The following is a 14,288-nucleotide window of genomic DNA, read 5'->3' on the forward strand; positions in this document are numbered from 1 at the left end:
TTTATTAAACCTATCCAGTAACACATTTAATATTAAATTGCTAGTAACCCACAAGGCAAGTATGAGACATAGATTTTTTGGCCATGGTTAATATATATCTTCATAGTTCAGTATAACTTGGTTGGCTGATTTTTTTTTTTGTTTATTATAGACCTTATATGTTTCCTAGCCCAGCAGATGTGATAAAATGTAACCCTGAACTCACTAAATCATTGTTTCTTGTTTTCCTTTATAGACTTGGTAGCAGTCAACAATAAGAAATGAAAAATCATACATCTGTGAACCAGTTCATTCTTCTGGGATTAACGGATGACCCAAAGCTAAATGTTTTAATTTTTATATTTCTATTTTTTACATATATACTGAGCATAACTGGAAACCTGACAATTATTACTCTCACTCTGATAGATGCACACCTCAAAACACCCATGTACTTCTTCCTTAGAAATTTCTCTTTTCTAGAAATCTCATTCACAACAGTTTGTATTCCTAGGTTTCTGGTCAGCATTGTAACAGGGGATATGACCATTTCTTATAATTCCTGCATGGCCCAGGTGTTTTTCTTTATACTTCTCGGTTCAACAGAATTTTTCCTTTTAACTGCTATGTCCTATGATCGTTATGTTGCTATCTGTAAGCCACTGCATTACACAACGATCGTGAACAGCAGAGTCTGCATCCAGCTTGTAATTAGCTCTTGGCTAGCTGGATTTCTCATTATCTTTCCACCTGTGATTATGGGGCTTCAACTGGATTTCTGTGACTCCAACATCATTGACCACTTCACCTGTGATTCCTCTCCTATGCTACTGATCTCCTGCACAGACACAGCATTTCTAGAGTTCATGGGATTTTTCCTGGCAATATTCACTCTCATGATAACTTTAACATTAGTGATTCTTTCTTATGTTTTCATCCTTAAGACAATTCTGAGAATTCCTTCTGCTGAACAAAGGAAAAAGGCCTTTTCCACTTGTTCTTCACACATGATTGTTGTCTCCATTTCTTATGGAAGTTGCATTTTCATGTATGTCAAAACTTCAGCCAAAGAAGGAGTGGCTTTGACCAAGGGCATAGCAGTGCTCAATACCTCTGTTGCTCCAGTGTTAAATCCTTTTATTTACTCCCTAAGGAACCAGCAGGTAAAACAGTCTTTTCAGAACTTGATCAAAAAATGTTTTTCAAATAAATTTTAGTCACTAATAAATTTATAGCCTGAACTTTAAATGGAAACTTATCTGTAATATAATACTAACATTTTTTTCTATATCTCCATCCAATACCATTAATATATTCAACTTATTTTTCCTTCAGAATTTGTTCTTCTATCTCATGTTGACCTCACTTGGCTTGATAACCCATTTATATTTACATGCTCTGAACATTTTCTGAGCATGAGTGATTTAATGTCATATAAATGGGAATGACGTTTAGCAACAATCCCAAATTTTAGTTTTAAACACTCATTGAAAGACTTTCCCTTTGATCACCAAAAAAAAAGTTATCATCATGCAATTCTGAAAAATTATTTATCCCAACACATTAGCACAAAGTACTAAAATAAGTTCTTCTGTGAGGTAAAGTCTCCTACTTCTAGTATATTTATATTTCGCCTTTTATCTCCCTTAGTTTTTGCATTATAAATGTTTACCTATGCTATTTGGTACATTGGCATTCTATATCTTCAATGTGAATTCCATTCTTTAATATTAAAAATATCTTGCTCAATGTCTTTTCTTGGTTCAAATTCCAAAATTACCTCAAGTCCGGTTCTGATATTTCTGCCAAGCCCCAATACTCTCACCACAAAGCACCCTTAATGAGCTACACTGAGGATAGCCCATTTGTTTCCATTAATTTGCTGATGCCAGGCCAGGAGTTTACCTGCAGCTCCTTTGAAAAGAATCTGGCTTGCCTTTCTCACTTTTGATTTTAGTAACACTTTAAACCCCTGTGCTTTCTATCTCCCAAATGGTTCTTAAAATTTCTAGTATGCTAATGATACACTCAACTGTATTTATATGGTTGCATTTTTTTTAATTTTTGATATTTTCATGGACATTGGAGGGTATGGAATTATGTTTACAGTGTCTACACCTTGATATAAACTTTTGCCATAAGAGGTTCTTAATTATAGTTATAGATTTGTAAGAATAAAAATTTGTTTAGTATTTATCAATTTGCTTTTTTCCTATATTCTTCCACAAGCAATGCATGAACACAGGAAATTATTTAATTTACTATCAGAGCACTTTTCCTTAATACGCATTCACATTCCTAGTTCTTAGTTTCTCTTTTCTCCCCCATTTAAAAAATGAGTTATTCAAACAAGTGTTTGTAGAAACGTTACATGTAATCAAAAGCAGGTGAATGAAAACTAACACATTCAATCAGAGAGAGAGTATGGATGCCTAAATGTCTAAAATAGCCATATGATATTTGCATCTGTATATCTGAGCAAAATATTTACTACATCTGCTTATAGGAAGTGTTTCATTGCATTGGTAATAATTTTATTTACAATTCAGAAGAATATTGGACTCTTTTAGGCATCATAGAGCTAAATATTCCAGCTATTCAAAATTGTTTTATTTCTCTTTGCTTTACAAAGCTTCCTATTTTTCTGGTATTGCTTAGCAGATTCTATGTAAATCTGAATTTGCTTTGCATCTATTGATGTGGATATGGTTCAAGTAATGTGATGCTCAATGAAGTCCAGATCCTTCAGTGCATGTGGGTAGAGGGAAAGGATGTGTTGCATATTGTTTAAAAACCAGTCCTCCAAAAACAAATGATGTAAGTATAAATTTTAGTGTAAATTCTATATTTCCAGTTGGTTTTCATGAAGTATTTTTATTGACTTTTGCCAAACTTATGTTCATAAGCAATTGATTTTTGCAACACAACCACAGTTTGACAAATGGAATTGTATTTCAATATACTAAATCTTTTTTCTAAAATTTTCTGTCATTAAATCTGAGAATTAATGAAGCTTTGAATATAATTTGTTTAATTACAAGTTTTTTTCAACTTATATTAGATTAATGTATGATTTTTAAAAATAACTGCCTGCCAAGACTCCTAAAAACTAAATGTTATGGGATCTTTAGGGTGTCACTTTTCTGGCTGGAAACCCCTGTGGCTGGTGGCACCTTTGCCTGAGTTCTTGCCCAGCATCCAGGAAGAATGTAAGTGAACAAGATGAAGAGAAGCTTTATTGGGTGATAGAACAGCTCAGAGGGAACCAGCAGGGGGCAGCTCATCTCTGTAGGCAGGTTGTCTCATCCAGAGTTCAGCTCTCAGCTTAGAGTAGGCGCTGAATTACTGACTGCTCTCTACCATCAGGTCGTCTAGAGGTCTCCGCAGCTTTCAGCAGAGTGGGTAGCTCCTCTCTTCAGCTGGTCCTCTAGTCATCTCCAGCTATCTCTAGCAGAGAGGGTAGGTCCTCACTTCAACCAGTCCTCTGGCCATCCTCTCCATCCCTGCCCTGTTCTGGCTGAGCCCAGGGCTTTTATGGACCCCAAAGGGGAGGAAGTACATGCAGATTGGTCCATGGGCAGCCATCGGCAGCAGAAGAGGCACAGGTCCCCACTCTGGTCTGTGGTCTGCAGGACTGGCAGGCAGCCAGGCGCCCAGCTTTCAGGCCATCCCTGGCCTGAAGGTGGGGCCTTACAGGGACCCGCTTCCTCCCAGGAGCCTGTCTGCCTCCAGCAGCCATCCATGGCACCCACGCTGCGGGCACCAGGGGCACCTGCAGCCTGGGCGTTGGGGCCAGCACCCAGCCACTCTCAACACCTCCTCAGCTTCTCCTCCTGTGCTCCTCTGCACCAAAAGTCCAGAGGTAGCCCAGTCCGCTGGGGCCTGGCATTTCAGCACTGCCCTCAAGCATGAACACTCCCGGCCAGGCTGTGACAGCGCCTGGGTCAACCCCAACATCACTCCGAGATCTGAGCGAGCACCAGAAGCGAGGAGAAGACAGGCAGCAGGACCAAGCATCTCCGAGCCTGCAAGGGCAAAGAGAGCCTTCCCAGACCTCACAAGAGTGCAGGGATTCCTGGGTCTGCAACCTAAGTTTGAGCGGCTACAGCTGTGCTGAGGGGCCGCGCTCCTGCCTGCTCGATGGAGCCGGAGTCACAGGTCTACAGCCCGGGTTTAGGCGGGCACCCGGGAAGTTCCTGCCTCAACTCGGAATGGGCGGGGCTCTCACTTTTCCGGGCTCCTGCTGGCTCCACTGAGCGTACAGCACCCTTTGGCACCTCCCTGCTGCAGCCGGTGTGAGGGCAACAGCTGCTGCCATCATAAACACTGTGGCATGATCCTCTATACTCAAAGTTCAGAATAAAAAGGGCTATATTAGATCATCGACTAAAAATTGTACCCACTCTACACCTCAATTTATTTTTTCTTCAGTATACACATTAAACCAATTTTTCATCTTCCTTTATATCATTCCACTAAATGTACACTGTAAAGTAGTATTTTGATCTGCAAGTAACCATCTTCCTATAATAAGTGATATTATAACAACCTTTTTATTAAAGCATACTTATAATGTTTACTCAAGTTCTTGACTTTGATCGTAGCTATTATATACTTTGAACTTAAAGTAGCTGTTATACTCTAATAATTTCTTCATATGCAGTCTGTATTGCTTAATTACCTATTTTTCATAATTTTGTTGTAACTTTATTTTACAACATTTTCTCCCAAAGAAACATTAAACATCTTAAAATCTTTAAGAAGTGTCTAACATCTTATGACCATTAAATGATCTTAGTTCTGATTTAATTTAAAATACTTATATGTTTTATGGAGCTCTTGAATTAAATATTGACTAAATATATCTCAAAATAACTAGTGCAAAAGGGATATTATAGATGTCTTTTTATATCAAAGCAGAGAATAATACATTGACATCTGTGGGAAAATTATTTGTAGGAGATATGGAGAAGGGATTATGAGATTTCACAAATAATGTAGCCTTCTAACTGTATTCCAGAAGATGCAAAAACTATGCAAGCAGCTAACTTTTTCATGACTGTGTTCCTATAACCCAAGAGTGAGCTCAATACATAATAAATATTTTAAAAGTTATCTAATAAATAAGCAGTAATGATTTTTATTGTAATCATATTTTCTACATTTTCCATCAATGGGAAAATGTAAAACCTCAAAGACAAACTTCACATTTGATAACAGGAAGCTTGGCCTAAATCTAGAACATCACAATGAATTTTTGACATTTCCTTAAGATTAAAGATAAAACTACTTGTTCACAGCATAGTCTGCTGTCATTTAGAGACTGCCAATATCTAGTACTCCACTATTAAGTTTCTCCCCTTTGTAAAGTTATAAGATATTTATAAATCTGTAAATCTTCCTATATCTTCTCATTTGATTTTAGGCCACTATTACCTAAATATTCTATTCTAAAATGTATGCTAATTCAGACTATTGCTTAGCTCCCAGTGTCTTGAGAACACTAATATCCTTTTGTTTATTCATTCAATAAATCCTGAGGTAGTAATATTATTATTCAAGCTAGCCATTATTCTGTTTCCTACATTTAGAGGAATATTAATAGAAACATTAATAGAATAAGCTAGCCATTATTCTGTTTCCTGCATTTTGAAGAAACAGAATAATGGCTATTGAATAATAAGCCTTGCAGACTTTCCTTCATTAAGAGGATACAGAATAGTGCCTAGCTTGAATAATAATATTACCATCCCAAAATATGATCTTGTGCATCAGGCTTGGGAAGATGTTACCTTTACCTCTACCTCTACTTCAACTATAATTTATTTCATTTTAAATGCCAGGATAATAATTCCTTAAGTAGAAATAGGTAGAGTATCCAATGACTCAGATTCTTATAGAAATTTGATTGGATGTGTAGAAATCGATATATATATATATATATATATATATATATATATATATCCTTCTTGTATCCAGTGACTCAGACCCTTACAGAAATTTGACTGGATGTGTAGAAATGGGTAGATATATACCCTTCTTATGATCACTGTAGAGGTAATCCTGGGATTTTTATTTTCTATTAATATATTGAATATTTGGTTACAAATACAAGGAAAAAGAAGCAGAACAATATGCAGAGGTTTTTTGGGTTTTTTTCTGGAAAAACCTTGATGCTTTAAGTAAATTTTAAAACCAACTAGAAATGACACTTTGACTAATCCAGTCATGCTTACCTTAAAAGTATGTATATTCTTAATTGTTATTTCAGGAATATAATTTTTTGTTTAATATTATATACTTATGCTTTATACAAGTAATCTCAATTATATACAATATTAAGTATTAGTACATTTAAACCACACAATTATGACATTTCATAATATCAAAATATATAAATAGCAGGAAATTTTTAAAACTATTGCATTCCTATAGTTTTAAGCAACAAGTTTCTTCTTTATAGCATGGCTTATGACTCATGGTACTGAATTATGTTTTGTGCTCTTGTGTAGATATCCTATACAATTGTTTGTGATATAATCAATATCAGAAAAACATGTAATTATTTTTGCACAAGATTCAAAACAATTCGATGCATTTTAACACAGTAGATATACCTTAGGTATTTAGTTTTACACAATATGAATTTTACATGTGGTGAAGGTTAGTATACATAATACAAAGGCAAAAGACCAAAAGAAACTGCAAATCTGTGTTCACAAAGGACATAGATAATAGGAAGTACAAATATCTCCCTCTTAGGAATCTTGTAGGTAATAATCGGTGACAAATACATTGACATAGTAAATTATCTAATCCTGAGAAAATATTCCATTTGAAAGTGCTAAAGCCTCTGAAGAATACAGGAACCAGATGAGACTTTACAAACTCAGAAAAGCTGTCTGGGCATGTAAGTATTTAAAAAAATTATGTTAGGTGGCAGCACATTTAAGCTTTTACGGAAAATAACTAAACCTGAACAAGTAAGCATCCTGATACAACATCAAGGATAATATCAAAAAGAAAAGGAATGAAGGAAAAACAATCTTGCCTCATCTAAAATGTATCTTGAATATCGAACTAATTTCTTACCGCTAGAGAAAACAATACATAGTAATGTGAAGGTATGCTATATTGGTCTAGAAATAACATTAACAAAACACTTGCAGCTTACTAAAATATAGTTAGAATTAAATAAAAGTACTACTTTACATAATGAACAGTAGCTTTATGATAGGTAGCTGGCAAATGAAAACATATTCAAGAAGAGTACATTTTACAATCTTATAGGAGATTATCATAGATGATTGACTGAACTACAATGTCTCTTATTACAGTATTAGAATGAGTGGAAGCTGCTTCCAAACATTAAATATCTCTGCAAGTCATTATTAGGGACAAACTAACAGATTAATGAGTGTGCTGACTTTTTTAACTCTAAAAATTTAAATAGGGGAGGTGAAATAAATGCTTATTCGAAGGTTTTTAAAAATTAAAAATATCAAAGGAAAGCAAAATAAAATGTCAAAAAGTATTGAAATGAGTATCGAGTATTGAAATATGCTGGTAAATGAACTCTCAGAATTTTATTTGAAAAGTTTCAATCTAAAAGGTTTAATTTTATTTTCAGGAAATGTTGAGCTTTCAGAAAAGAAATATTTATATTGTAATATATGAGAATGTAACGAAGGAAATACACAAATAATGAATTAATATGTGAGATGATAACTAACAAAATTGTTTAAAAAATACTGTGGGTCTATGTACCACAAAATCAGTTTACTCTAAAAACAAAGACATCAATGTTCTTATAATGTGTGTTTTCATGCGTGTGTGTTAATGTTCCTTTTCTGATGTTATTGCTTTCTTATTTCTTCATTTATTTTATAGCTAAAATAAAGAGTTACATAATAAGGAAAGAAACTAATAAGAAATTTCAAGGCAGTAACAGAATTCATTCTTCTTGGATTGACAAGTGACCCACAGTGGCAGGTTGTGCTTTTCATATTTCTTGTTACCTACATGCTAAGTGAGACTAGGAATCTGATCTTTATCACTCTGTTGCCCTTTCAGATACCCATCTGCAGACTCCCATGTATTTCTTCCTTCAGAACTTCTCATTCCTGGAAACATCATTCACATTTGTGTGCATTCCCAGATTCCTTGTCACCATCATGACTGGAGACAGAACCATTTCTATAATGGTTATGTTTCTCAGCTATTTTTTTTTTCATCTTCTTGGGAAAGGCAGAATTTTTGCCTTCTGGCTGCTATGTCCTTTGACTGCTACATGACTGTCTAAAGAGTTTTCTACAAATGAAGACACAATTTATATGTTAGTGTTCCTTTATTGCCAAACCTGTGATACTGCCTTCATCTTTTCATTGTCTCTTTCACAGTTCCAACACCTTCCCCCATCCAAGCAAATGACTTTTGGATGCCTTTGAGAACTGCAAAAATATGAGTTCAGGCCTATTACCTATAGTTATTGAGTCTCTTAAAATCAATGTGTCATTAACAGAATTAATTATTGGGACTCAGTAGCTGTGAGTCTGACTAGGTATAAGGTACATGGATTTGATATTAGCATATTAATTTTCAGCCTGGTCTGATAATCTTGATCAATGTGAATGACTGTAGAAAATCTAATTTCCTGGCAAATAGTTTTCATTATTGTTCAAAGAAGAGAGTGTCTTTAACACTTACCTACTTTGTAATATTGTGCTTTCATGGAATGACTCATATGTTTTTTCCAAATTCTAACATAATATCAACAGAAAAGTAAAATTACAATTATTTTGTTTAGAAATTTCTTACTATAACGCACAATTTACAAAGAAAATGAAACAATGCAAGCCTTTTTGTAAGACACTAATATGTATGTATTATATATGTATATATCATTATATATGTATATGCACACATGTATATGTTATATATACACTTATGTATATGTGTATATATAATACATAATTGATAGATATGCATATCTATAGGTAGATATAAATAGATATCAGGCAAATAACAGAGTTAGAAAAATTCTATCCTCTTAATCAAAATTTATCTGATGAAGTTAATTATAATAGTTAATACATGAAAATAAATGAAAATCAGTATAAATCTTTCCAGAGCAAAACTGTAAGAAAATGTATTCCTTTCCAAGTGCTACTACAATAAAGTACTGGAAATCGGCTGGCCTTAGACATTTGATCTTAATGTGTTTTGTGGTATATTTCCTTGAGTTTATTCCACCTGGAATTCACTGAGCTTCCTGGGTGTGCGGATTCACATCTTTCCTCAAATTTGGAAAGTTTAAAAATTAATTCTTCAAATATTCCTTCTGACCCTTTTTCTCTTTCTCTTTTCCTTCTGAATCTTCCACAATGCAAATTTTAGTATAAGCTTCTTTGGTTCTGTTCATTTTTCTTTATTCTTTTTTTTTTATCTGCTCTTCTGATGACATAACTTCAATTGTCATATCTTTAAGATTGTTGATTCTTTCCCTGCTTGCTAAAATCTGCTATTGAAGCCTTCTGTGAATTTCTCATGTCAGCTATTGTATTTTTCAGCTTCATTATTTTTATTTGGTTCATTTTTATAATTTCTATTACTTTACTGATATTCTCTCTTCATTCATTCATCATTCTCCTGTTTTCTTTAAGTTCTTTGTCTATGGTCTACTTGAGCTCTTTGAATATATTCAAGACAGGTGATGTGAAGCTTTCATTTAGTGTGCTCAATGTCTATACATTCTCAGAGCCAGTTTCTATCAATTTCTTCCTTTTACCTAATGCCCCTCCTGCCACCACCACTACCATGTAAATGTGCCATTCTTTCCTATTTCTTGTAAGCCTTGTCACATTTTTCATTGAATATCTTGAATATTACAATGTGATAACTATGGAAATCAGTTTTTTTCCTCTCATCGTTTTGCTGTTATTGTTTGTTAAGGGCTGGATTAATCCACTTATTTACTGATCTTACTATTTTCACTAAGACTGTATTATTTGATAGCTTGTTATCTTAATAGTCAGCCAGTGACATGGCAGGGATTTCTTTAAATGCCAGGAGCCAAAGAGTGAGAGAGAAAGAGAGAACCCTCTGCAACTTGTCTCTGAGATGGGACCCTCCTTCAATGTTAAGCCAGGCTGCCTAAAACCCTGCATTAACCTTCACCTCCTACTTGCATGAAGTTTACAGATCTGAGGCCAGGGGTACAAGCCTCAGACAGTCTGAGATATTTTTCAAACAATTTTCTGGCCCTGGGTTTGTTTTACTTCTGCTTTCATGGTCTATAAAGTGGCCCTTCTAAGCCCTTTGTACCAAGAAAATTCTTCATCAGCCTTCCCTTTCTCAGGCTTTTGGGTGTGTTCTCTACTTGCCCCATTCATTGTCCCTTATTCCAGCAATCTAGGGGAAGCATGTATACTTAAATCTTCTGACAGCAGTAACTGCTGCTTAGAAAGCCATTCCTACTTGAGGAGGGTGAAACAGAGGTTAGCCTGTTCATCAGTCCATCAGGGAAGCCCCAAACTGGTGAAAATGCATAACCAAAAATGCGCAATGCAGTATTTTTTTTATTATACTTTAAGTTCTGGGATACATGTGCAAAACGTGCAGGTTTGTTACATAGGTATACATGTGCCATGGTGGTTTGCTGCACCCATCACCCTGTCATCTACAGTAGGTACTTCTCCTAACACAATCCCTCCCCAAACTAAAATTAAACCCCGTGTGTGATGTTCCCCTCCCTGTGTCCATGTGTTCTCATCACAATGCAGTATTTTAAGAACAAGTTTTGTGTTAGCCCCCTTGCATCAGCAAGCCAGAAGAGCAGGTTTTTGTCCCCATGGCTGCCACTGTGCTGGGAAATGAGGGATATTAGGTAGGTAAATACAACACCACGATGTTTTCTTACCAAAATGTAGCTACGTTTTTCTTCATTAAGCACTCCTCTTTTTGCTTTGTTTTTTATTAGATTCCAGAGTTCCAGAAAATTAAATTCTCTCAGTTTTGCCAGCTTAATGGCTTCTTCAGTGGAGAGACTGACAGATTTAATATCCCAGTGTTGATATTTTCTGTCACTCAAAGCAGAACATTTTAATTTTCATGATGGCCAATTCTACCTTTTTTTCTGTTTTGAATTGTTCATGAAGCTGTGACCTTTAAATATTGGACAAAAATTCCCTTTCCAAGTGTTTGTTTTTCACAGATTTGTTCTGTATGTTTCCTTTAAAGTGAGTTTTTTTAAAAAAGAAACAACATAAAATTTAGTTGAATATTACTGAGTATATACATTGTTTAAAGATCAGGTATTCTGTGCTAATATTGGTATAATAATTAGATAGCTTCTCCAGGTAGACTCAAGCTATTAAGGTTCATGTAGTCTTAACCACTGCTGTCTGATAATCTGAGAGTGTTGCTTACCATAATTATGAGTTCCATCCCCACACACATTTCCTGTTATTCAAGGTAATATGTACTGTTTTAGCTTTGATTATCATGGTAGAGCATGGACCTCATGATCTGGCATTCCCACATCACCATTAAATGAAGCCTGGAATGCATTATGCTAATAACCTAACTAAAACCACAAAATACTAAATCTTGGATCACACATTTTATCTGTTCTCTCTAAATCCACTAATGCTAGGCATTTAAGAAATAAGTCACTCAACTAAAAATGCATAGTTTTCTCCATAGAATCTCATCTCAACCCAGAAAATTATTTCTTTATCTTTATTTGTGCTATAGAATTTTCATGTTGGGATTTTGTTTAAGCCTCAATTACTGTGCATTCCAACCTCCTAATTCATGTTTTCTCATAGAAGTCTACTAAAGAGCCAACATGAATCTCTTTTTATTTGAAATAATAATCAGAAAGATAATTCTTAAAATAATTAATCAAGAGATTACTATTTCATCAGTCTTTCCCTTTGTATCTTGCAAAGTTTAACATTATATGCAAAATTTTATATTCTTCCAATATTTAATGTCTCCCAAGAGAACCCAATTAAAATGTTGCCAAAATTAATTGTGTTGTGAATACACTAGTTTTTCTATCTCCAGGGAGGGTCTTATTATGTTTCCCTCAAAAACAATCTCCACTCTAACATTGTATCTTAAAACACATAAAATGTGCCTTTCTATTTCTTTTGGAGAAAAATCTTTTTGGAAAGCCTGTATCATTGAGCAATGTCAGAGAAAATATGAAACAGTTGACATTTAAATGCAAAAAAAAATTGTTTTAATATGTCAACTGTATTTTCTCATCCTCACTGAGAGTGGCTTTTGGGTTGAGAAATAGATGGTTTATAAAAAGGTAGACCTGGAAAAAATCTTTAAAATTTTAATAATTGAGCAGCTGTACAAAAATGAATTCATTTGATAAAAGGTGTAAAACTGTCCCTTTTCTAGCTAAAGCATTATGTTTCTCTTATAGATAATGAGAAAACTAATTAGATTTAAACTATGACTTGATTCTGTCAAGGACTAACATAAGTGAGTATATTTCTTCTTTCTTTCACGTTGTTAATTTGTCTTCCTAAATCATAGAATTCTTGACAGCTACTCTTTTTGAAATGTACCATAAAGGCATTTTGTCAATTCTTTTTTTTAATTTTTATTATCAATGCTTCTATTGTTTTCTCCTCCAAGTCTTTGGCGGGGGCGGGGGGGGGTATTATCTGCATTACATTTATTTAAACTTACTGAAATTAACACCATTATCATTACTTCCTTTTTTGAGAGCAGTTATTTAGCATGGATGTTTTCTTAATCCTGAGGAGTCACATCTTGTGTCTGTTTGCATGTTATCTGGTATACTTGCTCTAATCAAAGACGACGAAAAAAACATCCTAGAACAATCTTAGCAGAGAAATTGAGAAAATGCCTGAGAATCTTTTGTTATGTTAACATGTGGCCAGTCAGGTAGCTAGATGCTTGATCAAGAGCATCACTGGCATCCTAGCCCCTCTGTTCAAAGGAGTTCCTTATATTTTGTGCAGGGAATCACATGGTACCCACAGCATAATTTTCATCTGGTCACCAGATATCCTTGAAGCATCAAATATGCCCACCTGAATTTGAAATTTAAAGACAATCCAGTCAAGAGAATGAAAATAACTTTCTGTTGCATGACAGAAAAGTGCCTCACAAGATTCAACAGCCAAGTCCCTCACCAGGAACATTTGACACCAAATTTTACATCAAATTGTCTATAAAAATGAGAGAGATGTCACAAGAGAACAAAACCTCATGGATGCAGTTAAAACTTCAACATAAATCTCCGAGTCTTTTAAAATTTGTCACAGCTTAGTTAAGAAGCATACAAATATCTGCTTCAGGAAGGATTTAGACAGTATTTTCTTAGATAAACCTCAGCTGGTATGACTTATTGCAGGGATGCGAGACACAGGATGCATGACCCCATTTCAATGTCATCTTTAGCCTTCCAAATACCCCATACTTTGACTCTATTCATTTAATCAGATTACTGTCATGGCTCACTCAAAATTTGTCAAGATGGTTTCTCTGTTCCTAGTACTGGTAGCAGCAGATCATGCTGAGCAATTCATATTCAGGATGTTGAGTATGCACCTCGCTAAAATTCCTATTTTGTTGGCATGTATCACTACAGGTACCTATATCAATCAAAATGGACTAATTCAGAGTAACTGATATCTGCATGCAGAGTTTAGCCCATGAAACTAAAACAAACACTGGATTGATTGACGAGATTTAAAAATTCCAATTGGAACTTTCATATTATGAACTTGTTTATTAATAATAGCTGGCATTGTGTTTATGTTAACTTCAATCAGAAAGGAGCTAAGAGGATCAATTTTTCCTAAAGCAAGAGGAGATGGAGTTCAATTAATTTCCCATAAATATACTATTTTCCATGGTTTTTCTTATTTTGCTATGAAAAGACATCAAGGTTCTTTTTTTATAATTGAGTTATGACTCAGAAGTCTATTTTCTAATGACAATATTAGCATTTGTATTTTATGGCCTTTAAGTTTTCAAAATTACTATGTATTTTGATAACTGGTTCAATATTCCACAAAAAGAACAAAGCAAGCAAAATATTTATTATTTCCCATTTTATAACTGAAAAAACCTTCTGTACATTAAGCAATCAAAACTATACAGCACAGAATTATCAAAGATGAAACTTAAATGTTTTTTAAAATAATAAAACACAAATTAATCTTTTTACTACAAGTAAATTCTGATACGATCTTGCAATTATAATGGATATTCTGCGACTTCTTGTTGAAAGGGTCTATTGAAATTCTTGATGCAGA

General features: G+C 34.4%; 1 protein-coding gene across 1 annotated transcript; it reads left to right on the forward strand.

Annotated features, from left to right (window-relative positions):
* Positions 1–260: 260 nt before the first annotated feature.
* LOC108284934 (olfactory receptor 6C76-like) lies at positions 261–1,196 on the forward strand. The gene has a single exon (XM_017501912.1). It carries the CDS (start codon positions 261–263, stop codon positions 1,194–1,196), a length of 936 nt encoding a protein of 311 aa, XP_017357401.1.
* The last annotated feature ends 13,092 nt before the right edge of the window (positions 1,197–14,288 follow it).

This window comes from Cebus imitator, unplaced genomic scaffold (genome assembly GCF_001604975.1).
Source record: "Cebus imitator isolate Cc_AM_T3 unplaced genomic scaffold, Cebus_imitator-1.0 Scaffold285, whole genome shotgun sequence".
NCBI lineage: Eukaryota > Metazoa > Chordata > Mammalia > Primates > Cebidae > Cebus > Cebus imitator.